Source organism: Solanum stenotomum, chromosome 5, assembly GCF_019186545.1.
Source record: "Solanum stenotomum isolate F172 chromosome 5, ASM1918654v1, whole genome shotgun sequence".
Lineage (NCBI taxonomy): Eukaryota > Viridiplantae > Streptophyta > Magnoliopsida > Solanales > Solanaceae > Solanum > Solanum stenotomum.
Genome location: NC_064286.1, coordinates 48,006,163 through 48,030,507, shown reverse-complemented (window position 1 = coordinate 48,030,507; position 24,345 = coordinate 48,006,163). Strand labels below are relative to the sequence as shown.

The following is a 24,345-nucleotide window of genomic DNA, read 5'->3' as shown; positions in this document are numbered from 1 at the left end:
GATCCAAATAGAGTTTCTAAGGGAGGTTCTTTTGGTTTTACAACAGTTCTTTTTCTAGAGTCATCTTAGCTACGGGACCACCATCAAACAGGTCTAAATTTTATCCCTCATCGAGTCAACCAAAATTCAAAGTGGTGAAGAGGTTGTAGGCAAGAATTGAAACTTAAGTGCCTGAAAAGTCCAAAACATGTTGTATGCTTTCTATATACGGCAGTATACACCACGAAAATACTGATATACAGGTAAAAAATGTAAAATACAGGGCGAAAGCAAAACACATGTGTTCGTAAGCAAGAAATACACGGAGAAAGCTAATATACATGCTGATATACACTAATATACAACCGGTGTATACAAAAAGGGATTGGGTTAAAACCCAAAAACTTGCAGTAAAATTGGCCCAAGAAGGGGCCCAATTTCATTATCTCTTTTACTCTCCTAATTGTTTTGATTATGTCTGACTAATTTCATTTAACTCTATAACTCTAGAACTATTAATTAACTTACTTGGATCCCCAAAAATGAGTTATTTTCTTTATGTTGGTTTACCTTTAAAACATCTTTTGTGTTCATTTATTTTATGTCTAGTATACGGGTCAAATTTTTATATTTTTAATTAAGTATATTTGTTCTTAAAAGATATGCTATTTAATTAATAACTTTTTTACTCATTTTTTTAAAAAAATGTTTAAGTTAATCAAATAAACTAAAAAAAAAACATGTTTTTCTTTACTCTGTCACTTTCTCAAAAGTTTTTTTAAGAAAAACAATTCAAATAAGTTTAATTAGTGTAAATGTAATTCAATTGAAATGTTTTAATTAAAGTTCCTTTAGCTTGAAGAATTAAAAATGTTTGTTATTTAACTGTTTTTTCAAAGTTAACTGAATATTGTAAATTATTATATAGTCAAAATATTTAATCTAAGTCGTAGGATAACCGCATGTTAGCGGACGCTTCAAATGCCTTTAAAACCTTCTTGAAGCGTAAATAAGAACCTCTTTCGGTGTTCATTATACCTCTAACTACCTCATCCAAATCCTCATAAAAGAGCTTTTTGGCCTCCTCGTCCAAGACCACTTGAGGCGTATAAGCACTAAACACTCAAGGTACATCCTCCAATGACTAGCTTAATCGTCATCAACCTATCATTGATCCTCCTAACCTCCACCACTTGCTCCCTCAAATCCCTGTCTACTAAAATACACACTCCATTTCTATCCCTTGAGCCTCTTGAGTACCATAACTTAGACCTGTCGACATCCCGAGCCTTGGAACCTACCCATCTAGTCTCTTGGACACAAGCTATATTTAACTTTCTATTCTTGAGATTTTTTTTTTCACTAGCTCTATGGACTTCCCCGTCAACGAACCTATGTTCCATGATCCTACCCTCAATTTATGGGGACCCGTAACCCACTTACCATTATTTTCCCTCGTCCTCGGCCTCAACTGAAGACATGACTCAATACCACCATCAGTTACCAAATCCACTAGAAAGATACTGAATCTAATGTAAAATCTACATAGGAATACACTTAATAATACTGCAACAGGTGTATAATCTAAAAGACAAGATAGCAACAACTATACTAAAGACTGAAGCACTGATCCAAACTATAATAGAAAACAGTTTGGATCAGTGCTTCAACCTTTAGTATAGTTGTTGCTATATAGTCTTTTAGATTATACACATGTTGCAGTATTATTAAGTGTATTCATGTGTAGATTTTACATTAGATTCAGTATCTTTCTAGTGGATTTGGTATCTGATGGTGGTATTGAGTCATGTCTTCGGTTGAGGCTGAGGACGAGGGAAAATAGTGGTAAGTGGGTTACGGGTCCCCATAAATTGAGGGTAGGATCATGGAACATAGGTTCGTTGACGGGGAAGTCCATAGAGCTAGTGAAAAAAAATTCTCAAGAATAGAAAGATAAATATAGCTTGTGTCCAAGAGACTAGATGGGTAGATTCCAAGGCTCGGGATGTCGACGGGTTTAAGTTGTGGTACTCAGGAGGCTCAAGGGATAGAAATGGAGTGGGTATTTTAGTAGATGGGGAATTGAGGGAGCAAGTGGTGGAGGTTAGTAGGATCAATGATAGGTTGATGACGATTAAGCTAGTCATTGGAGGATATACCTTCAGTGTTATTAGTGCTTATGCGCCTCAAGTGGGCTTGGACAAGGAGGCCAAAAAGCTCTTTTATGAGGATTTGGATGAGGTAGTTAGAGGTATACTGAACACTGAGAGACTTGTCATTGGTGAAGATTTTAATGGCCATATTGGGGCAACTTCTAGTGGCTTTGATGATGTTCATGGAGGCTTTGGTTTTGGGGAGAGAAATGGAGGTGGAACTTCGCTTCTGGATTTCGCTAAAGCCTTTGAGTTGGTGATTGCTAACTCATGCTTTCCGAAGAAGGAAAACCACATGGTTACCTTTCGTAGCTCGACAGCTAAGACTCAGATAGATTACTTACTACTTAGGAAGGGTGATAGAGGTCTCTGTAAGGATTGCAAGGTTATCCCAAGTGAAAATCTTACTACCCAACACAAGCTTTTGGTGATGGACCTGGAAATTAAGAAGGATAGGAGGAAAAAGATTGTTTTTTATCGACCGAGGATTAAATGGGGTGGCTTGACCACTGCCCTTTCTCGGGAGATGGGCGAGAAGTTGACTGGGATGGGGGCTTGGAGTGGTAACGGGGATGCAGACACCATGTGGAATAAAGCAGCTAGTTGCATTAGGGAAGTTGCTTCAAAGGTGTTTGGGGTATCAAGGGGTAACTTTAGAGGCCATAAAGGAGATTGGTAGTGGAATGGGGAAGTCCAAGGCAAAGTGGAAGCAAAGAAGGCAGCATACACAAAGTTGGTGGAGTGCGTAGATGAGGAAGAGAAGCGGACGCTTAAGAGGGTTTATAAGACAACAAAGACAGAAGCTAAATTAGCAGTTACGAAGGCTAAGACGGTAGCTTTCGAACGCTTGTATGTCGAGCTGGGGGACAAAGCTGGGATAAGAAATTGTATAGGCTCACAAAAGCAAGAGAGAGGAAGGCTCGCAACTTGGACCAAGTGAAGTGTATCAAGGATGAGGAAGGCAAAGTATTGGTGGAAGAGACCTCCATCAAGCAAAGATGGCGAACATACTTTCACAAACTTTTAAATGAAGAAGGGGATGGAGACATTATATTGGGTGATTTGGCGCACTCTGAAAGACTTCGGGACTTTGGGTACTGTAGGTGTTTTAGGATCGAGGAGGTTATACGTGCTATTAGTAGGATAAGCAGGGGAAAAGCGACCGGACCCGATGAGATTCCGGTGGAATTTTGGAAGAGCACGGACAAGGCAGGTATATAGTAGTTAACTGGGCTGTTTAATGTTATTTTTAAGACAACAAAGATGTCTGATGAATGGAGGTGGAGTACAATGGTTCCGTTGTATAAAAACAAGGGTGATATCCAAAACTGTAACAACTACATGGGTATCAAACTGTTAAGCTATACTATGAAGATTTGGGAAAGAGTGGTGAAGATGAGGGTGAGAAGAAGGGTGTCCATTTCTGAGAATCAGTTTGGATTCATGCCGGGATGATCGACTATCGAAGCCATTCATCTTATGCGAAGACTGGTAGAAAAATATAGAGAAAGGAAGAGAGACCTACATATGTTGTTCATTGACCTTGAAAAGACTTATAACAAAGTACCGAGGAATGTCCTCTAGAGGTGCTTGAAGGCTAAAGGTGTCCCAATGATTTATATTAGGGCGATAAAGGACATGTACGGTGGAGCCAAGACTCGGGTTAGAACGGTTGGATGAGACTCGAAACATTTCCCAGTTGAGATGTGGCTGCATCAGGGATCAGTCCTTAGCCCTTTTCTATTTGCTTTGGTGATGGATGAGTTGACGCGGTCTATTCAGGAGAAGGTCCCATGGTGTATGTTATTTGTAGATGACATAGTACTGATTGATGAGACGCGAGACAGAGTTAATGCGAGGTTGAATGTGTGGAGACAAACGCTGGAGCCCAAAAGGTTCAGGTTGAGTAGGACCAAACAGAATATTTGGGGTGCAAATTCAGTTATGCGTTGGATGAGGCAGATGGGGAAGTGAGACTTGACACACAGATCATTCCTAAGAAAGAAAGTTTTAAGTATATTGGGTCTGTAATCCAACGAAGTGGAGACATAGACGATGATGTCACACATCACATTGGGGTTGCTTGAATGAAATGGAGGCTTGCCTCTGGAGTCTTGTGTGATAAGAAAGTTCCACATAAACTTAAAGGTAAGTTCTACAGAGTGGTAGTTAGACCGGCCTTGTTGTATGGAGCGGAGTGTTGGCCAGTCAAGAACTCACATATTCAAAAAATGCATGTTGCGGAGATGAGGATATTGAGATGGATGTGTGGGCACACTAGGAGCGATAAGATTAGGAATGAGGTTATCCGGGAGAAAGTGGGAGTGGCCTCTGTGGTGGACAAACTGAGGGAAGCGAGACTGAGATGGTTTGGGCATGTGAAGAGACGGTGCGCAGACGCCCCAGTGAGGAGGTGCGAGGGGCTGGTTGTAGAGGGTACGCGGAGGGGTAGAGGTAGGCCTAAGAAGTATTGGGGAGAGGTGATTAGACAGGACTTGGCTCAGCTTCACATTACCGAGGACATGACTCTAGATAGGAAGGAGTGGAGGTCACGTATTAAGGTTGAAGGTTAGTAGGGTTAGCGTGTTGTCTTTCCTTGCGAGGGTATGGGTTGGTAGCGTTTGTAGTAGTGATAGCCTTGCACTTGTAGTTTTTGTCTGTGATACCTATAGCCATATGTTGTTTACTGTGTTTCACCTCTCACAGTATTTTCTTGATGTTATTGTCTCCTTTGTTGATTATACACTATTTTTCTTATTGGATGTTATGTTTTATATATTGGTTCCTCTTCTTTTACTTGGATTTGATGTACTTGAGCTGAGGGTCTTCCGGAAACAGCCTCTCTACCTCCACGAGGTAGTGGTAAGGTATGCGTACACTCTACCTCCCCAGACCCCACTTAGTGGGATTTCACTGGGGTATGTTGTTGTTGTTGTTACCCATTTTTCTCTAAATTTTTGAAGACTTCATCTGTTAGAGTCTTTTTAAATTAAGTTTTCCTAATTTCTTTAAAAAATTAAGTGGTGACTCTTTTCTAAGTAATTTTCTCAAAATATTTTATACTTAGAACATTTAAAAAAAAGTAATTTTTCTAAAGATAGTAAAATTACGGCGTAACAAACATCTTAATATTAATATTGTCCTTATTATTCTCTTCATTTTATTTTACATGTATACAAAAAAGAGGTGTTTCATTTACTTGTCAAATTTGGCTAATTGAGTTTTTTTTAGTAGTAATAGTAGTAGTCAAATGTAGAGTTCCAAATATTATTTATAAGATTAGTTAAGTGAAATATTCTAATTAAATTTTTCTTGAGGGTTGTTGTAACACCTCGGTCTTGGAAAGAACTAATTTCAGAAAGAACTAAATTGGAAAAAGCTAAATTGAGATTTGTGCAAGTTACACTTCAATTGTGAGTTTAGGGTCAACTTCAAACAACCATAACTTTCAACACATGATAAGTTAGGTGGCCCATGAGATATCAAATGAAAGATCTTTGAGCCCTCTTTCAAACGACACCGAGTTTACTAAAGTCCAAGCTTGGATGAGGAAGATATGCCCGTTTGAATTTAGCCTGTCCAGTTAAGGAAATTTATCCGAATTATGGAGGGGTATTTTGGTCTTTTCCTTACCCCTACTTAGTCCACACATTTGTACACCCAAATTAGGTGTCAAAGATGATTAGAATCAGATTACGCTAAAGTCTAAAATCGTTTAGAAAGTTAGGGCTTAGTTCAAGCAGAGAAAAGGGAGAAAGGCTTCAAGCGTTTAAGACTTTTGCGATTTTTGAGGAATTTTGCCAATAATTTGATCCTAATGAGGTATGTAAGCTTCCATTGTGTTGGGTTTGTTTGCCCTCAAATCAATCATGTAATTGTTTACCCATGAATCCATTTTTTATGTTGATTATTAAGTTCTTGAGAAGTTCTTGAGTTTAATTGGTAATAGAGTTTTGTTTTGAGTTCTTGAGGCCAGAGTTTATGAATGAGTTGAGTTAATTGATAGTTCTTTGTGTGGGTTTCATTGATACTGTTTTGGGTTTATGAATTTTTTGTGAACTTTGATCGTATAACTGCTTTGGGAATGAATTGAATCGAGTTTGGGAGAGAAAGAAAAGATCGGACAAAAATAGGTGCCCAGATCCACATCGCGGAGGCGTTTTAAATTTCATCCTCCAGATAATCACCCCCTCTCCATGTCACGGAGAGGATACGGAGTCCTCTGTATAAAAAATTAATTCACAACCAAATATTTAAATTCTCTCCCACGTCACGCTTCTATTCCCCAGATTGTGTCTTCATTCGTTTCTTATTATCAACTATCCAAACTACTCTTAATCATCAAGAGATCCTACATATCATGAATCATAACTCTAGAATTCATAATTCTAATTCAAGATAGAGTTAAGAGTAAAGTTTGAGGTGTTTCTCTGAGCATTCTGAGAAGTCTTTTGCAAACTTTTAAAACTTGTTTTAAGACTTGAGTACATGAGTATGAGGATGAGGAGAGTTGAGTTTCGTTTTTAAAAATGAACATATGGGAACTAAGTATTCCCAAGAGTAAATATTTTACATTTAAAATAAGAAGGAAACCTTGATTTTCAAATGAGTTCACGAGGAGTTTTGAGCACTATCTCTTTTAAGAGAACCATTTGAGTAATAATCTCAAAGTTTGAGGATGAAGANAGGAGAGTTTAGTTTTGTTTTTAAAAATGAACATATGGGAACTAAGTATTCCCAAGAGTAAATGTTTTACATTTAAAATGAGAAGGAAACCTTGATTTTCAAATGAGTTCACGAGGAGTTTTGAGCACTATCTCTTTTAAGAGAACCATTTGAGTAATAATCTCAAAGTTTGAGGATGAAGAAATGTTTTAAACATATGAACATGAGTTATATTAGTGGGAGTAGTATTGAGCACTGATATGGGGACGAGTTCAGACAACTCAAAGTCCTCATATACCATGTATGCCAATGTGGGGTAAATGGTCATACTTTTTAGATGATTCATTATTGTTTTTAAGAATAGCTTAGTGGATCCACTTAGTTGAGGATGACTTATACTCCAGCAAGGTATAAGACAGTTCTGACAGCGTGGGCGAGACATTGTATCATTACGTAACTCATAGTGATGGTTGTCGGTTAGAGAATCTAGTCCCAAATAAGAGTAAAAGAGTTATTATTGTATTTTTAAATACATGGAGTTATTATCTACTATTTTAAAAGCTTTCTTTATAATGCATTTTTATTGTTGCTTTTATATTGAATTGAGTTGAGTATTTCTGAGTTTGAACATTTTTTAGTATCCTTGAGTATCTTTGAGTTGAATTGAGATGAAGTGAGTATGTTTTTCCTTTTTTATCAGTTCAAGTCTATATATGTGCTTTAGAGGTCCCCTTGCATGCTTGTACATTCCATGTACTGACGTCATTTGGCTTGTATCTTTTATGATGCAGATACAGGAGTTCAGGGTCATCAATAGGTGCACCGTTGATACCACTTGCAGTTCCAAAGTTGCTTTGGTGGGCCTCCTTGCTTCCGAAGGATTTCCATTTACATTTCAGTTTTGTTAGGATGTTGTGGGCCTTGTTCCGACTTCCATCGTAGTTGTTAGAGGCTTCATAGACAGTAGAGTTTTGAGAATTCTGTTTCATTTTCAATTGTTAATGTTTTAGACTTGAGTTGCCTCTTTTTGGCCAGTTGAATATATATTTTCTTTAAAATATTTTGAGTATCTATTTTGAGACTGTTTTTGAGAAAACCTTTACTTTTTGAGTTCACATATTGTTGAGTAAGTCTTCCGCTAAGTATTGAGTCAGGCCAAGGGTTCGTTTGGGGACCATCAATGATTTTCGAGTACCAGTTACGTCCAGGGTGTAGGCTCGGGGCGTGACAGTTGTGTCGAGTGTATTACATCACACCCTGTGAGAGTGGTGTTACACGTCTTATGGTGATATTAAATTCACTTTTGAGTAGTAAAGATGTTTAATAGATCATCAATCATCATGATCGTTTAAGCGTGTAAGTGACTTTTCAAGATAAATTCAGAAGGAAATTTATGTCTTTTCCCTATTTAATATTAAGCATAGAAATGAAAAAAAAATATTAAAAAATTCTTTTGATTTTATAAATTGGACAAGTAAATTAAAACAACTATTTTTAGAATGAGGGTCAAGTAATATAAACAGCGGGGGCATTCTCTATTGTCTATATAAATAAACAAGTTTTGATTGACATTAATAGGGTATTACATAAATTATAGTTTAAAATTTGAATAAATACAATATGTAAAAAGTTGACCATAATTAAATTAGTTATTTTGTGTTTTCTACATCGAAATATATTTGTATAGTTATTATTCTCTCTATTTTCACTGGTATAAATAAATATTAGAGTTTTGATTATTATAAATAAAATTAATTTCTCATTAAGCTAATTTACTTCATTATAGAACATCAGTAACTTATATATTTAATTAATATTTCTCACTGGAACATAACATTTAAAGTTATTTCCCAAAAATAAATATAGAAATTATAAGTAGAAATCTTAGAAGAGATTTGTGTAATTTTCCATAAATGAAATTAGTTACATGGATATGGTGTCATTAACTTATCAAAAATCTTAAAGACAGTTGTACACGGCAAACATATGACTACTATTAACATATATAAAATTATGCATTAAAATTTAAAATCATGCATTAATTACAATGAACCCTTAACCATATATAATAAATATGACTAATTGGACAAAACTTTATTCTTCATACAGAAGAGAGAAGCCACAATCAATATCTACATCAACAAAGAAATCATTTCCCTAATGGAAACAATTGTTAAGCTTTGTTTCACTATCCTTCTCCTTACACTTCTCACCAAAGGTAAATGCTTCTAGCTTTTTGGTTTTAATAATAACTAGTATATGTATATGTGTGATGTGCAGATTATTATAAATTTATATTTGTATATGCATATGCATTTCTTTTGTTTTCATACGATTCTTGGTACAGAAAAAACTATATAAACAACCTTTCTTAGCGTGCTTTTTCAAGTGATGTAACGAAATAACATTAGGAATTAATAAAAAAAGATTTATTAAGTTATAAATAAATTATTTTTGTTGGATCTCTTGAGATTCCAAAAATTCTATCATCAAGAATAAGAAAAAGCCTAGCAACCTTTCTGCTATATGACACTCGTCATCATTTGTTTAGACGACTTCTACTTTATTTTTTTGTTATTCTTTAACTTGTCTAAATTGACCCAAACAAATAAATCAAATCAAGATGAATCTTTCCCCCCAAATAATTTACACTACAATATTTTCATTAATTAATGGGTTACGTATGTCAAGACGAAATATCCTTTTTTCTTAATGTGGATGGTCAAATTTTCTTTTATTCTTGGTAAAAAAATCTTTCATTTAAATGTTCATATTTAATTCCCATACCCGGCCAATTGTGCCCATTTAGATAATTAAATACAAATACTCATAGTCCTCACCCCAAATCATTTAGTGGTCTATTATTTCTTTAAAATGTCAAATATTTTGAAACAAATTTAATTATTCAAAAATTAACTAATATTTATTCAGGGTTTTAAAAAAAAAGTAGCACATATACAAACAATACAATGGACAATTTAATTCCTTAGATCTGATTTTTATAGTCAAGATTACCATGATTAAACTACTAGTGAGGTAAAATTTATGTTGCGCATGAATTGTTGTCTGCTTCAGCCTCAACTCTCTCTTATATAATACGAGATATTTTTTGTTTGATTGTGTAGGTATTTGTAGTTGTGGTTTGAACAATATAACAATTGGAACAATAAGGAGTGGTGTAGAAATAAAGTGAATGCCAGAATGGAATGTGGTTGTGGTGAACAATTGTGATTGCCCAATGCAAAAATTGGTATTGTCTTGCTATGACTTTAAGACAACAGAACCAGTGGATCCAACTATTTTCAAGCCTTTGGAAAACAATGCATGTAGTGTCAACAATGGCAATGCCATAAAAGGAAAGGATACTATCAAGTTTTCTTATGCTTGGGATCCTCCTTTTTTTCTTAGGCCAACTTCTGTTAATGCTACATGTTGAAACTATAATTTACTATTATATGATGTTGAGGTAGTTGTCGATGGGGTGTTCAGCCACCTGACTGTATAATTATAATTTGAGTTTTAATGAGGATTCTAATATGTTCTCCTTTCACTTGTTGGACCTCAAATGCTCTTAACCTTAAATGTTTTGGTTTAAAACGACTCTCTTAATCCATCTATTGAAATCCCAATTACGTACCCTTTACGATTAAAAGTATATGTCTTTTTAATGGAATTATAATGAGATGACATATGTGAAGCATTAATTAAATACGTAGGTGATACTAATGTATTAGTTCATGTGGATATTAGACTCAACCTATATATATAATTCGATTAATTCGAATTTATTTTTTTGGTATTGTTGAATCTGGATTTCTAAGAAGGACCCAATATTTTCAATGGATGAAGAAGCTAAGTCCTTGTCTAAAATAAGTCTAAGGAAGAACCGGTACGAACAAATTGTTTTTAGTTGTTTTGAGTTAACTCGAATAAATCATTTTATTTATGATTGGGCCAAATAAACTAATGTCACTTGTTTAATGAAAATGATTTTTTTTTCAAAAATTACTATTACCTACGTAGCCATATGTTTAGTATAAACCCGCATAGTTAATCTTTTTCACAACAGTGTTTATACGTGATATACAATAATTATATACAAACTGTAGACAATATATCAAGCTTGTATAACAGTGAATAATAGTGTATAAAAGGGTGTTTATACATACTTTTACATCATTATACAATATTTGTGCTTCTATTTTTGGAGATGAAAGAGGAAAAGAGGTGACAATTTCTGGTTTGAAGCCAAAAGCCAAAAGCCAAATATGTACGGAGTGAGCTAGCGAAGCGAATGAAGTTGCCACTAGCTCCTAAGTTTCTAGTTATAAGTGTGCAATGACATTATAGTGAACCATATGGTATGTGTACATCCTACCCTCCCTAAATCTTACCGTGGGATTGAACTGGGTATGTTGTTATGATTTGCCTTCATTTTCCAATATTCACTGTTTTGACAAATGATATCCAGACTTCATTTGTTTCTAGCATTTGTAGGTCGATCCTATTATGACTCTTGTTTAAATTCTACTATTATAGAAGCATGAGTCAAATAATTTGGTATCAACATGTTAGTTTATTGTCATTAAATTTCTACTTAGGGATAGTTTGGACTTTTTCATCATATTTGCAATATATTTTCCTAACACAATTAACGTGAATGTTGTTATACGTGGGAGTGAGGAGTTAAGGGAAGTTTGTTTGCACTATGTAGGTTACAATTAATATTTTCATTCGTTTCAAATTATTTGTTTGATTTTAAATCGACATAAAGTTTAAGAAAGTAAAGAATAATTTTGAAATTTATGATATTAAACTAAAGATATGTAGAATGTATCAAAATTTTCATTAATCTTGTAATCTTAAACATGTGATGTAGAAAGTTAGTGTACCAAAATGTCCTTTAATCTTGTGGTCTTAAACATATGAAGTGGAAAGTTGAAAATAATTAATTGTTATCAACAGGGGAAAATGTATTTTTGTAAACAAACTAAAACGAAAAAACAAACAAAAAAAATTACTAAAACAGAGAGAGTGTATCTACAGAATAGTTCTTATGATTTGTCGTTTAAAAAATTTAAAATATATGATGGATAGCATATCAATTGACCTAACACAATTGATTGACATAAATATTCAAATTACAAAACATGTAGAATTTTTATGTGCTTGCTTATACTAATATTTTTTAATTTGAATTTATTAAGTGGCATTTGCTCTATGTTCACAAGAATGAATTGTACTATTAGGGATCGTTTGATACGAGAATGGAATAGACAAAGTTATTCCATGGGATTGAAATATCTTATGAGATTAATTAGTTTATTATATATATGCGATAACTTATTCTATCATTATAATACAAATGAGATGAATAATCTTGAGACTAACTAATATGACTAATCAAACTCATAATAAAATGATCTTGCATATCCTCATACCAAACAATCATTAATACATTTAATCTCAATTTGTTGGACCGTACTTGCACGGGCATATAACACCTAATTTAAACAATAAGCAGCATGACTTTCAAGATAATTATGTAGCCATGGAAAAAAAATCATTTTTTCTATTTTTCGGCTATATTGCACAGACTTTATGTTTTATACTTTTTCTATATTATTTTTAAATTAAGTAACTATATAATATAGGAGTAATAATAATAATAGTAGTAGTAATAATCAAATTTAGAATTCTAAAGAATCATTAATAAAATTATTTTAGTAAAATACACATCTAATTAAAGTTTTCTTAAAGAGTGTGTCAGGTCAATAAGGATCAAGTAATATGAAACGTAAGAAGTGCTTTTTAGTAAACTTATCATTTTACCAATCATTTTTAAGTGTGTGTCAAGTCAAACATGAACTAATAAAAATAGAAAGTTTAAAATAGAATTAATTTTTTTTTTCATTTTTATCTTTAGTAGTAACTTTTCTTAACCACCACAAACACCTCAATTATGACACACAAAAAAAAAGAAGAAAAGAGTAAGAGCCAGTTTAGATTTTTGTTAGTTTATCGGTCAAAAGTAATAAACTATAAATTCTAACTCCGATTTTTAACTTATTTTAATCATTTTAGCTTAAAACAATGTGCTTATAAACACTTTTTTTTTATTTACCCAAACACTCTAGAAGTGCTTTAAAGCTATTTTGACTTACAAATACTGAAAATAAATTAATCCAAACGGGCTCTAAATAATATTGCATGAAAAAATTATATCTTATTAAAACATAAATAATGATAATAGTCAAACATTACTTCTGATTAATATTTTCTTAAAAGACATATATATGAAAAACACAACTAGTATTTTGAGATGAAGGGGGATATGTATATGATCCACTTTTGATGCTCCTAATTATAATCCATCCATCCCATATTAATTATCGTGTTTCTTTTTTACATATTCCTTAAAATATCATAATTAAAAATATATCTTTGCTCCCTTTGTCCCATGCTATTTTTCATGGAGAAACATAATTTGGCGATAAGGTTTATTGTTAATCTCTTATTTATAACTATAGAAAAAAAATTATTTATGAGGAACGGCAAGAGCTATAGTTAAATAAGATAAATCTTGCTTGACTCTTACTCTTTATATTTAAAAATATTTTATAAGTAAAGGTCTATGAAATAGATTTAAAAATTATAGTCTTATAAAAGGTTTTTAATTTTTTTTTTTTATATTATTAGGATAATATAGATATTTGTTAAGCTGCTTTTTTGTTACTAACAAAAGGAACAGGACTTTAATAGAGGTCATATAGGATAGTCGAGAGACAATTTGAGTAATGGACTTCATTTTCGCTTATCAAAAGTTAATAACTAATCTTTAAAGTTAAATTTAATTTGATTAATAACTCTATTTTAAAATCAAATTTATATAATTAAAAAATATATATGAGAAATATTAAAAATTGTAATTTTTCTCATGTTAATATAATAAGAAATACATTTTAAAATATTAAGTAAATTTCACATAATTTAAATCTCAACAAATAAAAGAGAATGTTGCATAAATTAATGGAAGGAATATGAATTTATGTAANAAAAATTATTTATGAGGAACGGCGAGAGCTATAGTTAAATAAGATAAATCTTGCTTGACTCTTAAAATTTAGCTACTACTACATGTTTCTTCTATTGCTAAATAGGTACTATTATAAAATCGTAATTATTTGCTATGCATTTAAATCTAGCCACTACTACAAGTTTCATCTATTGCCAAATAAGTACTTTTATAATATCAATGCCTAATAAAGCAAGGTTCACTCCTCTTATCTCTGAATTATTGAATTTGTATCTCCTAATAAATTTATGTTATGTCACGTATTGTACTGAATTCAGATGAATTCGATAATAGAAAGTTATATTCACCTACTTATAATTCATAAGTTATGAAAGACTACCGGTTCATATAATCAAGTACAAAATATAAGGATCATCTTGGAAGTACTTAAATTCGCAATACCATTAAAGGCTTGTTTGGACGTACTTATAGTTTTTGGTTAATTTTAAGTATTTATAAATATTTTTTAAATTTTATTCAAACAATATAAAAAATACTTTAAATTATTAATTAATTTAAAAATATTTAAAATAACTCACTCTAACTATGTTTTGAAGAATAAGAAGCCGTTTTTAAAAAGTAGCTTTTAAATTTTTTAAAAAAAAGAGTCAACTTTAAATGACTTTTAAGTAAAAAAATAAAAAGACAAAAACACTTTTAAATTTTGTTGTCTTAAACTAAAGATATAAAGAATATACTGAAATATCATTTAATTTTATTATCTTAAATACATCATATGTAAATTTAAAATTAAAAAATTATCGTAACGCATGGATTAGTAATGCAGGGATTAGTAACGCAGAGTTTAGTAATGCAGGTATTGATTTTTATCAAGTGTTTGGTTCATTGCTTCTCACCTAATTTTATGTTTGATTTAAGACTCTAGAAAAAACTTCTTTCCTATTATACCCTTGGATTATTATGAGATTTTCTATTTCATTTAACTAGTCAAGTTAATTACTAAAATATAAAAAAAAATTAGTAATTTTGAGGTGTGATGTGTCACTATCCTTGATAGCACGGTATATTTTTATTTTTTTGTTGGTCAAATATACCTTAAACTTAATATAGATTTAAGACAACTTAAATTATTCAAATAGACGAAACTTATTTATAAAAGAAAACTACATTAAATTGCAATCGACAAACTACATTAAAAAATTGTCGGAAAAAAAATCAACCAAAATAGCAAATCAAACACGGAGAAAAAAAAAAATTAGTTTGTGAAATCATCAAAATACATGGAACGAATTTGGAGAATTTAAAAGAATATTTATAACTATTCTAATATAAATAAAAAACAGCATTAAATTACATAAGAAATTTAGGAAAAAAGATTTGGGGATAGTTTAATCATTTAGGGGTCTTATCCAAGGATTATTAAACTTTGGATTAGGTATCCCTCCCTTTTCTAGGGATAAAATAAGACCTTGTATGAGGTATAACTAATCCATGAATTATGTTAAATAAAGTAATCAAACAATGTTTTTGTTGGACTAAAATTTAATCTATGGACTATTTTGATTAATACCTCCTACCAAATGGTTCCTTACTCTTTATATTTAAAAATATTTTATAAGTTAAGGTCTATGAAATAGATTTAAAAATTATAGTATTACAAAAGGTTTTTAAAAAAAAATTGATATTATTGGATAATAGAGATATTTGTTAAGTTACTTTTTGGTTACTAACAAAAGGAACAGGACTTTAATAGAGGTCATATAGGATAGTCGAGTGACAATTTGAGTAATGGACTTCATTTTCGCTTATCAAAAGTTAATAACTAATCTTTAAAGTTAAATTTAATTTGATTAATAACTCTATTTTAAAATCAAATTTATATAATTAAAAAATATATATGAGAAATATTAAAAATTGTAATTTTTCTCATGTTAATATAATAAGAAATACATTTTAAAATATTAAGTAAATTTCACATAATTTAAATCTCAACAAATAAAAGAGAATGTTGCATAAATTAATGGAAGGAATATGAATTTATGTAAGTGTTTATGAATATTTTTTTCGTTTTTGGATTCCATCAAAACAACACCAAGACATCTTATATTGCATAAATTAATGGAAGGAAAATGAGAAAAAAAAACAAGAGATAATTACATTATAGTGTAACTCATAAAATTACAATAATTTAGTTAAGGTTTTCAATACTTACCTAAATTGGCTCAATTTTATGTTTTCCTCCATAATAAAACTCCATCATTGCTATCAATTGATTCTTATTAATATTTCTTTCATAAATTCACATTAAAGGCATCTTATTTTTTATACTTTCTACCATAAAAAATTGGGATTGAATTTCTATTCCAAGAATCATCTCAATAATTCACTTTCGATCTTCATCTCAATAGACTTATCAAAGACATTTATTTCCCACCTTGCTTCATAATGAAAGTCCACTATTGCTAACATATTCTCATTAAAAAAAACTCCACAAACTCAACTGAGGATTGATGTTCAGCCATTGTTAAAGTTCGAATATTCAAAGTTTGATAATTGATTTTTTGCAAACAAACTTTGTTTCGAGTGGACATTGTTGCAAAAGATCGATTATGTATTGAGAAGTATAATTCTAAATTTTGGGTGATGGTGAAGTTTTTGAGATGTTTTGGAATGAATTTGGTAGTTGTATATAAATGTATAAATACCTCTTATAATTTTTGTATACCGGATATATAATCTTGTATATCAAGTTTTTAAATATTTTTATAAAAAAAAAAATACATGAAAGTTCTGTATGTTATTTTATTTCGGATGTATATTAGTGCATATTGAATTAAGTTAGGTCATATTTTTACAATATAAGTTAAGTAATTGTATTTTTATAAGATATGTTCAAACGTAATTCGCTAGGATCTAATTTTGTTGCTATGTGGTGAGTGAGCTTTGTCTACTACGCTCCTTGTCATCGCGTTTCTTCACCAGAGAGGCCATGTTCATTGGCCATAAAAGTCAACTACGATGAGGACAAAAGGATTTCTAGATCCTTCTTTTAAATTCCTCTTTTTTAGTTTCTTGTTTTTCAAGTTTATTTTTCTTCATTTTTGTTTTTAGGTTTGGGCTCACTATTTGGGCTAAGACAAAATTCATATTTTATTTTAAAGAAAAAATTTCATAAATAGCAAAGAGCTTAAATTTAATTACGTTCTATAACTACAATTTGTTTAGTTACGTTTCATATTATAGTTTTGTTTGTTATGGATATTTTTGTTTGTCAATATACAAACATGGTAAGTATATACAAATTTTGTATTAATACATTAAAAAAAAAATCAGAACTTTGTTTGTATATTTCGCTTGCCAATACACAAAAGGGGTAATTTATTATGAATTCATAACTTATACAAATCAAATGTATCAACAAATTGCTTACAAATAACTAGGGTAAGCATATACAAATTCTGAAGCATATATAAAATCTGAATTTATATAATCAAGAGCCGAATTATACAATTTCTAGATTTATACAATTAGAAACCGAATAACAAAATTTTGCAAAACGGTTACCGCAAATTACAATTTTTCTCAATTGTAGCTACATTACATAATATACTCTAAAGGTTTGTCATTCCGCATAAGTTTTTCTATTTTGAATAAATGGCCTGAAGGTTGCTTTAATTAAAAGAAAAAAAAGTCATAATTCAGTATGAATATGAAACAAAAATAAAGAATAACATAATTTGACTAAAAAATGGAGAGAGAAAAGGATAAATGAAAGAAAAGAAGAAGAAAAATCAGCAAAATAAAAAAGAAAAGAACAAAAAAATAATGATTAACTACATAAATTACAATGGAACATATATATATATATATATATATATAATTAATTAATTTAGGGACATCAAAGTAAAAAAAACATAACTGTATAATTATAATTAGTACAAAAGTTACATAGAAACACTTATGTTATTTCCCAAATATAAATAGAAATTATAAGTCGAAATCTTAGAAGAGGTTTGTGAAATTATTCTCGACAAATAAAATTAGTTACATGAATATGATGGCATTAACTTATCAAAAATCCAAAAGAGAGTTGTACACGGCAACCATATGACTATTATTAACATATATAAAATCATACATTAATTACAAGGGACCCTTAACCTCATATATTTATATGGCTAATATTGAACAAACTTTATTCTTCATATATTATGTATTATTTATTTATTTTTATTATATATATATATATAGAGAGAGAGAGAGAGAGAAGAGAGAAGCCACAATCAATATCTACATCAACAAAGAGATCATTTTCCCTAATGGAAACCATTGTTAAGCTTTCAATCACTCTTCTTCTTCTTCTTACACTTCTCACCAAAGGTAAATGCTTCTGCCTTTCTGATTTTAATAACAATACTTCATTTTGGTTAAAAATTAGTTAATTTACTTGCATATACAATCATGAATTTCTTTTCTTTTCATATAAAACTTGGTCTGTAATATTACTCTTTAAAAGGGGTGCTAGTAGTAGTTTTTTTTTTTTGTGGTATAAGGAAATAGAAGAAAACTTTAGTAATTGACTTAATAAAAAGATTAATTAGTTTATGAATAAATTATTTTTGTTGGATCTAGAGATTCCAAAATTTCAATATTCATTTGGCTAATAGGATATGTGTCATCATTTGTTTAGACTATTTCTACTTTATATTTTGTTATTTTTTAACTTGGTCTAAATTGACCCAAACAAAAAAATCAAATCAAGATGAATCGTTTTCCCCAAATAATTTACACTGCAACCAAGGGCGTTGTGATGTAGTGGTTATAAAGTTGTTGAGAATCATCAGGTTTCAAGTTTATATTTTAGCGAAAATAAAAATACTAGGTGATCCTTCTCATATGTCCTATCTTTAATGAAAATAAAAATACTAGGTGATCCTTCTCATATGTCCTATCTTTAATGAACAAAGTCTTTTGATACTTGTTGTAGGTGAGAGGTCATGACAGATATCATATGAAATTAATCGAGATGCATGACAGCTAGCCCAGACACCATAATCATGTAAAAGTAATAATTTTACACAATAATAATTTCATTGATTTTGTCAAGATGGAATATCCTTTTTTTTAATGTGGATTTCAAGTTTTCTTTTATTCATGGTAAGAAAATCTTTCATTTGAATGTTCCTATTCAATTCCCTTTGGCCGGCCAATTGTGTCCGTTTAGATAATTAAATACAAAAACAAGTACTTGTAGACCTCACGCTAAATCATTAACTGGCCTATTATTTCTTTAAAATACCAAATATTTTGATACAATTTTTAAACGACTAATAGTTATTTTGGATAGGAAGAAGGTTACATTATAGTGGAACAATTCAATTTCTTTAGACCTGATTTTTATCGTCAAGATCACCATGATTTAATTGGAATTGATGCATGCCTCTTTCATTCAACACCTAAATGCTAATAATTTTATATACTTCACGGATGTGGAGCACAAACACACAACTTTTAACCTAACAAAACTTTTTGCTTAGATGACACTTGAGATGTATTTTTATAATAATTGAACAAAAGTGAGTTGTATTAACAAAAAAATCCCTTTCTATTGAGGGGTAAAAAAGGCAAAATAAGTTGGCCTTTTCCCTTCTCCATTCTAAAGCAAAAAAGAATGTCATCATTCTGATCATGACTTGTAAAAATGAATTTTTCCTCATGTTTGTTTGTGTAGGTGTTTGTAGTTGTGGTTTGAACAATATAACAGTTGGAACAATAAGGAGTGGTGTAGAAATAAAGGGAAAGCCAGAATGGAATGTGGTTGTGGTGAACAATTGTGATTGCCCAATGCAAAAAATGGTATTGTCTTGCAATGATTTTCAGACAACAGAGCCAGTGGATCCAACTATTTTCAAGCCTTTGGGAAACAATGAGTGTAGTGTCAACAATGGCAATGTCATACCAGGAAAGAATACTGTCAGCTTCTCTTATGCTTGGGATCCTCCTTTTTTCCTTAGGCCAACTTTTGTTACTACTTCCTGTTGAAACTATAAATCACTATATAGAGGCAGATTTACTATAGTTATATGAATTTTAATGAGAGGGCTTATACTTTAAATATAATAATATTCGATCGTGGAGAAACCATTAAAAACCACAATATTGAACAGCTACAAGTCAGAATCTAATTATCCTATAAGCATCAAGCGAAACGTGATACAGTTTAATCAGCCACAACTTATTCTATCAGCAAAGAGCAAATCCACCATGAGTTATCTTTCAGTGATGTGCCTTAGCTTCAGCCTTCTTTTGAGACTTGGCCTTTGCCTAGAAAAGAGTAGAGAGGGGAAATAGTGTCACAATTACTCTGATTGAAAAAGGCAAATCAGCTAGAATTAACTATCATTACAAACATCTCTATTGAAAGAAAATAATATATTGCAACAGTTGCTACAAGGATAAGTAGCACAATATAATATAACAATGCTATCCTCATAACACACCACTTTTGTGAATTTCTAGGTGGAATTAACAACATATTATCCAGTAGAGATTTGAGATCAACCCTTAGATAAAGCACCCCTCCACTATGAAGGAGGAGGAGATCACCTAACCCAAATAGATCCATCTCATTTAAGGTGACAAACATTCATTGAAAAATAAATAAAAATCAGAGAGCACCAAGATTAGTATTTGAGTCCAGAGGATGCAGTCTTACAACAGCTTGGATAAGAGGCCAGTGCCAAGTTTAAAGAAATCATCCAGACTTGCAAAATCATTATTAAGTCATAGGAGCAAAGTGACATGGATTAGTAAAAGAGAAGACAACTCAAAATATTTTTCTCTATAATTCAGCAGAGGAATTCTTGAAGCAATAATAAGCAGGACCTATGACCCATATGCTTGCACAGGAATGGTGTTCAATTATCATCAATTTATCATTATGGGGATTCTATTATTATTTTTATTTTTGATAACCGAGAAACCCTCAAGGACTAGTGGCATAAGGTTCGAAAACCGGTAGTTAATCGGTCTCCTTTATCCACATCTCAACTAAGGTGACAAACATTTGTTGGAAAAAAAAAGAATCAGAGAGCAACAAGATTAGTTCTTGAAGCAAATAATAAGCAGGACCATGATCCGTATGTTTTGAGAGGAATGGTGTTCAATGATTATCAAATATGGAGATTCTATTTATTTATTTTTTGATAAGCGAGACATCCTCAAGGACTAGTGGCACAAGGTTCGAATTAGGTACAGAAAGGGAATAACTCATTCGCAGTTACAATCGTAATAATGGAGTAAATATTGGGTTGCTAAAGTCTAACACATCTACAAGATGAGCGTCGCAGAGATATGGGTGCTAAGATGGATGTGCGGTTATACAAGACTAAACAAGATTAAGAATGACCACATTCACGAGTAGGTTCAAGTAACAAATTGAGGATGAAATGAGAGAAAGTCGCTTGAGATGGTATGATCATGTTACGTTGACTGCCTGATGCCCCGATCCATAGATATGAAACCATGGTAAGTGAAGATGTTACAAAGGACAAGGTAGACCAAAAATCACTTGAAAGGAAGTTGTCTCGAAGGATCTACAGTTTCTTGGCCATGCAAAGTCAACAAACAATGGAGCACAATGGAAGAAAAAGATCTAATAAAAGATATCTTTTTTGTTTTTTTGACGACAAGGGAAACCCGCAACCGCTACCCTTTGGTTGTGCATAGGGTAAAACCCTCGCTTCTTTGCAATAGCTCGCAAACCACACAAGAGAGGTAACCCACACTAAGTAAACCCGGTGCGACGAGCTCGACCTAGAAGGCAAACCCCTTGGCAAGGAGTTTCGAACTTGTGACCTCCAATATGGATGTCCCAAACCTAAACCATTGGGCCACCCTAAAGGGTTCTAATAAAAGATACCTATTAGTTGAAAATATGATTTAGTTGAGTTATATCTTTTATTTTACGTCATATTTTTTCTAGGAGTTGCTTAGCCTTTCAAAGATTTAGCACCTATAAGTTGAGAATATATTTTAGCCAAGTTAGCACTTCCATTTTATATGCTATCTTTTTGGGAGTTGTTTAACCTTACAGAGATTTATACATCAATAATAATTACAACAAACATCTCATATGTACTTTTATTTTTACTATTGTTTCTTTTTTAAAAAAGAAAACTATTTTTATTGTTATTTCTATTTTATATAATAATGGCCTTAGATGTGTTTAAAAAATGGTCAGTGAAGATTTATATACCTAACCCAACTTGTTCGAGACTAAGGCATTGTTCTTATTGCGCAATTACGATTTTAAGATATTAAGATCTTGGATTGTATTCATCGAAATTGTGTTTTGGCTAAGTTAGGCATGCCAAACACAAAGAGATGTATTGTTAAAAATAAAAAAAGAGAAGACGAGAGTAGAGATTACTCTACTCAGGAAATGGATGATAAAGCGCAGATGACTGCTTCCACCAATCTTGTGTCTGAAAATCTAGAGATCTGATGCTTCAAAACAAGATTGGGGAAAGAAGTGGTTTCCAATGAATATTTTTCTTAGTAATACCAACATTTACTTAAGCAGCCATGTGAGTAGTATTTCTCTAGCTGCTGTCTTGCTGAACCCAATTAAAGTTTGACAATTTGGTCATGAGCCTAGCAAGTCGAAGGATTATTCGGGTCATTTTTACTGATCAACTATGTGAGACTTGATGCATAAGTTGGAGGATCATTTTGGCTAAAATCTTCGCAGCAAAGTCAAAGTAGAAAGACTAGCAATCAGTCCTCAAGTTCATACTTATTCCATCAAGTTCTTTAGAAAAACATTCAGTTTCTACATTCCGATATGTAATTTCACTTTAGAAAGTTAATCTTGTCTTATTAGTCACCTCATGAACAATAATACCTAGCAATTGATCCACTCATCTACTTAGGAATTATTTCAACGGGGCTTGTTATCATATCTGGAACAGAAAACATAACATCATATCCAATAAAAGAAAAGAAAACAGTGCAGGTTCAAACTTCCAGAATAATCGATTAACCAACTATGCCTCAATTCGAGACTGGTCGGGTTGGCTATATGAATCTTACCTATCTGCTCTGCTCTATCCATTAGTCCATTTAATTTTATAAGAAACTCTTAAATGTCAGGTTTCAATTCAAAGTCTATCAATCAACCAACATTGCAAATCCTAAACTGTCTAGGTTGGCTACTTAAACCAACTATGTCTATTCTGCATTACACACATGCTCATTTCATTTTACATGAGGCATTAAATGTCTGCTCCGCGAAACTCAAAGTGAATCATAAGATTTAAGGAACTTCAAGTAAATGATCTGATGAACTAAACCCCGTGCAAAATCTGTATTCGGTTAACCAGCTATGCTTCAATCTCAGAATAGTCTACACAAATCATCTATATCAATCTCGCTTTATTCAGTCCCATTTCATTTCAGTAACCTACGTAATTACTTATCAAAAATAAAAAAATTCAAAAGGGGAGGAAAATACCCTGAGATACTTGAGCTTAACGCTTCCATAAGCGAGTCCAAAGGTAAATGCTGATGCGCGCGCCACCTGCCGCCAACAACCACAACCAAAATAGTTTAAGATCAAAAATTCATTTTAATAGAGGAGATTTTTATCCAGATGTACAGTGAAGTAGTCGTAAACGGATCAAAGTGTAGAAGACAAAAGATTACCAGAGCAAGAGTGCTGGTTCCTGAGTATGGTGCTGGAAGAGGCGCCATTTTCGACTGCAAATTGAGGAAAATTGGGATCTGAGAAAGAAGCTTCTAGATCTCCTTTAGAAGCCCTAGAATTCACAAACCCTGAGCTTGTGAGTATCAGTTTTGTGATGACGAGAGAGCTGCAATCGAATGTGCGCACACGCCTATTAGGAACCTGAATGGGTCGTTTGGTGCCTAGATTGTCTTTCAACTAACCCGTTTGGACTTTGGCCTGATGGATAAGAAAAAATAATTCAATGAAGTTTTCAATATCCCTAATTTTTTGTTTGGTCGAAAAACGTGCGATAGTTATTTTTATTAGTGGGTGGAATATTAATATTAAGATAATAAAAATGTAAGATAACAAGAATATTATTTCAAATCCTCTTTTATGCATCATTTTAACATACGTGTATATTCAAATAATTTTTAGTATCATTTATAATGATATTCACAATCTTTACTATGCGTTATTTTTATGATTATATTTTTTTTTCATTAAAAAAATATGCTATCTAAATATATTTTTTGTTTATGAATATATTATACGTTGAATTTATTTGACTAGTTCTTATGTTTATTTATATTTTGATTTCTCTTAAAATGTTCACTTCACTATTGAATCACATAGTTTTAACTAGATAGTCTTATCATCACTTGAAAATTTGTATTTTATATCAATTAAAATGAAGATAATCTTGATGTTTTATAATATACGAGTGATATGTGCTTAAATAAAGTGACATCAACAATAAAATCTTTTTCACTCTAGCAAACCTA

The 24,345-nt window shown here is 31.7% G+C and overlaps 3 protein-coding genes across 4 annotated transcripts; 2 read left to right on the top strand and 1 right to left on the bottom strand.

Annotated features, from left to right (window-relative positions):
* The first annotated feature begins 2,106 nt into the window (after positions 1-2,106).
* LOC125864075 (uncharacterized) lies at positions 2,107-2,811 on the top strand. The gene has a single exon (XM_049544017.1). It carries the CDS (start codon positions 2,107-2,109, stop codon positions 2,809-2,811), a length of 705 nt encoding a protein of 234 aa, XP_049399974.1.
* A 6,131-nt stretch (positions 2,812-8,942) lies between these two features.
* Positions 8,943-19,898, top strand: LOC125866100 (protein TAPETUM DETERMINANT 1-like). 2 transcript variants are annotated; one of them, XM_049546396.1, is made up of 2 exons: positions 8,943-9,015; positions 19,565-19,898. In XM_049546396.1, exons 1-2 carry the CDS (start codon positions 8,958-8,960, stop codon positions 19,873-19,875), a joined length of 369 nt encoding a protein of 122 aa, XP_049402353.1. In that variant the 5' UTR covers positions 8,943-8,957; the 3' UTR covers positions 19,876-19,898. The 2 variants fall into 2 exon arrangements, with proteins under 2 accessions (XP_049402353.1, XP_049402351.1); XM_049546394.1 differs by lacking the exon at positions 8,943-9,015 and adding an exon at positions 18,099-18,213.
* Positions 19,899-19,902: 4 nt separating this feature from the next.
* LOC125866102 (uncharacterized) lies at positions 19,903-23,748 on the bottom strand. Its single transcript, XM_049546397.1, has 3 exons — positions 23,539-23,748; positions 23,348-23,413; positions 19,903-20,157 (listed from the first exon to the last, which is right to left on the bottom strand). Exons 1-3 carry the CDS (start codon positions 23,584-23,586, stop codon positions 20,110-20,112), a joined length of 162 nt encoding a protein of 53 aa, XP_049402354.1. The 5' UTR covers positions 23,587-23,748; the 3' UTR covers positions 19,903-20,109.
* Positions 23,749-24,345: the final 597 nt, after the last annotated feature.

Bases quoted from the DNA above. Each gene is read 5' to 3' on its own strand.
- LOC125864075 (XM_049544017.1), top strand. From the start codon at position 2,107: ATGACGATTAAGCTAGTCATTGGAGGATATACCTTCAGTGTTATTAGT.
- LOC125866100 (XM_049546394.1), top strand. From the start codon at position 18,153: ATGGAAACCATTGTTAAGCTTTCAATCACTCTTCTTCTTCTTCTTACA. The intron at 18,214-19,564 runs GTAAATGCTTCT...TTGTTTGTGTAG, and splicing joins TCTTACACTTCTCACCAAAG to GTGTTTGTAGTTGTGGTTTG.
- LOC125866102 (XM_049546397.1), bottom strand. From the start codon at position 23,586: ATGGCGCCTCTTCCAGCACCATACTCAGGAACCAGCACTCTTGCTCTG. The intron at 23,414-23,538 runs GTAATCTTTTGT...TGTTGGCGGCAG, and splicing joins GAACCAGCACTCTTGCTCTG to GTGGCGCGCGCATCAGCATT. The intron at 20,158-23,347 runs GTATTTTCCTCC...ACTCTTTTCTAG, and splicing joins TTAAGCTCAAGTATCTCAGG to GCAAAGGCCAAGTCTCAAAA.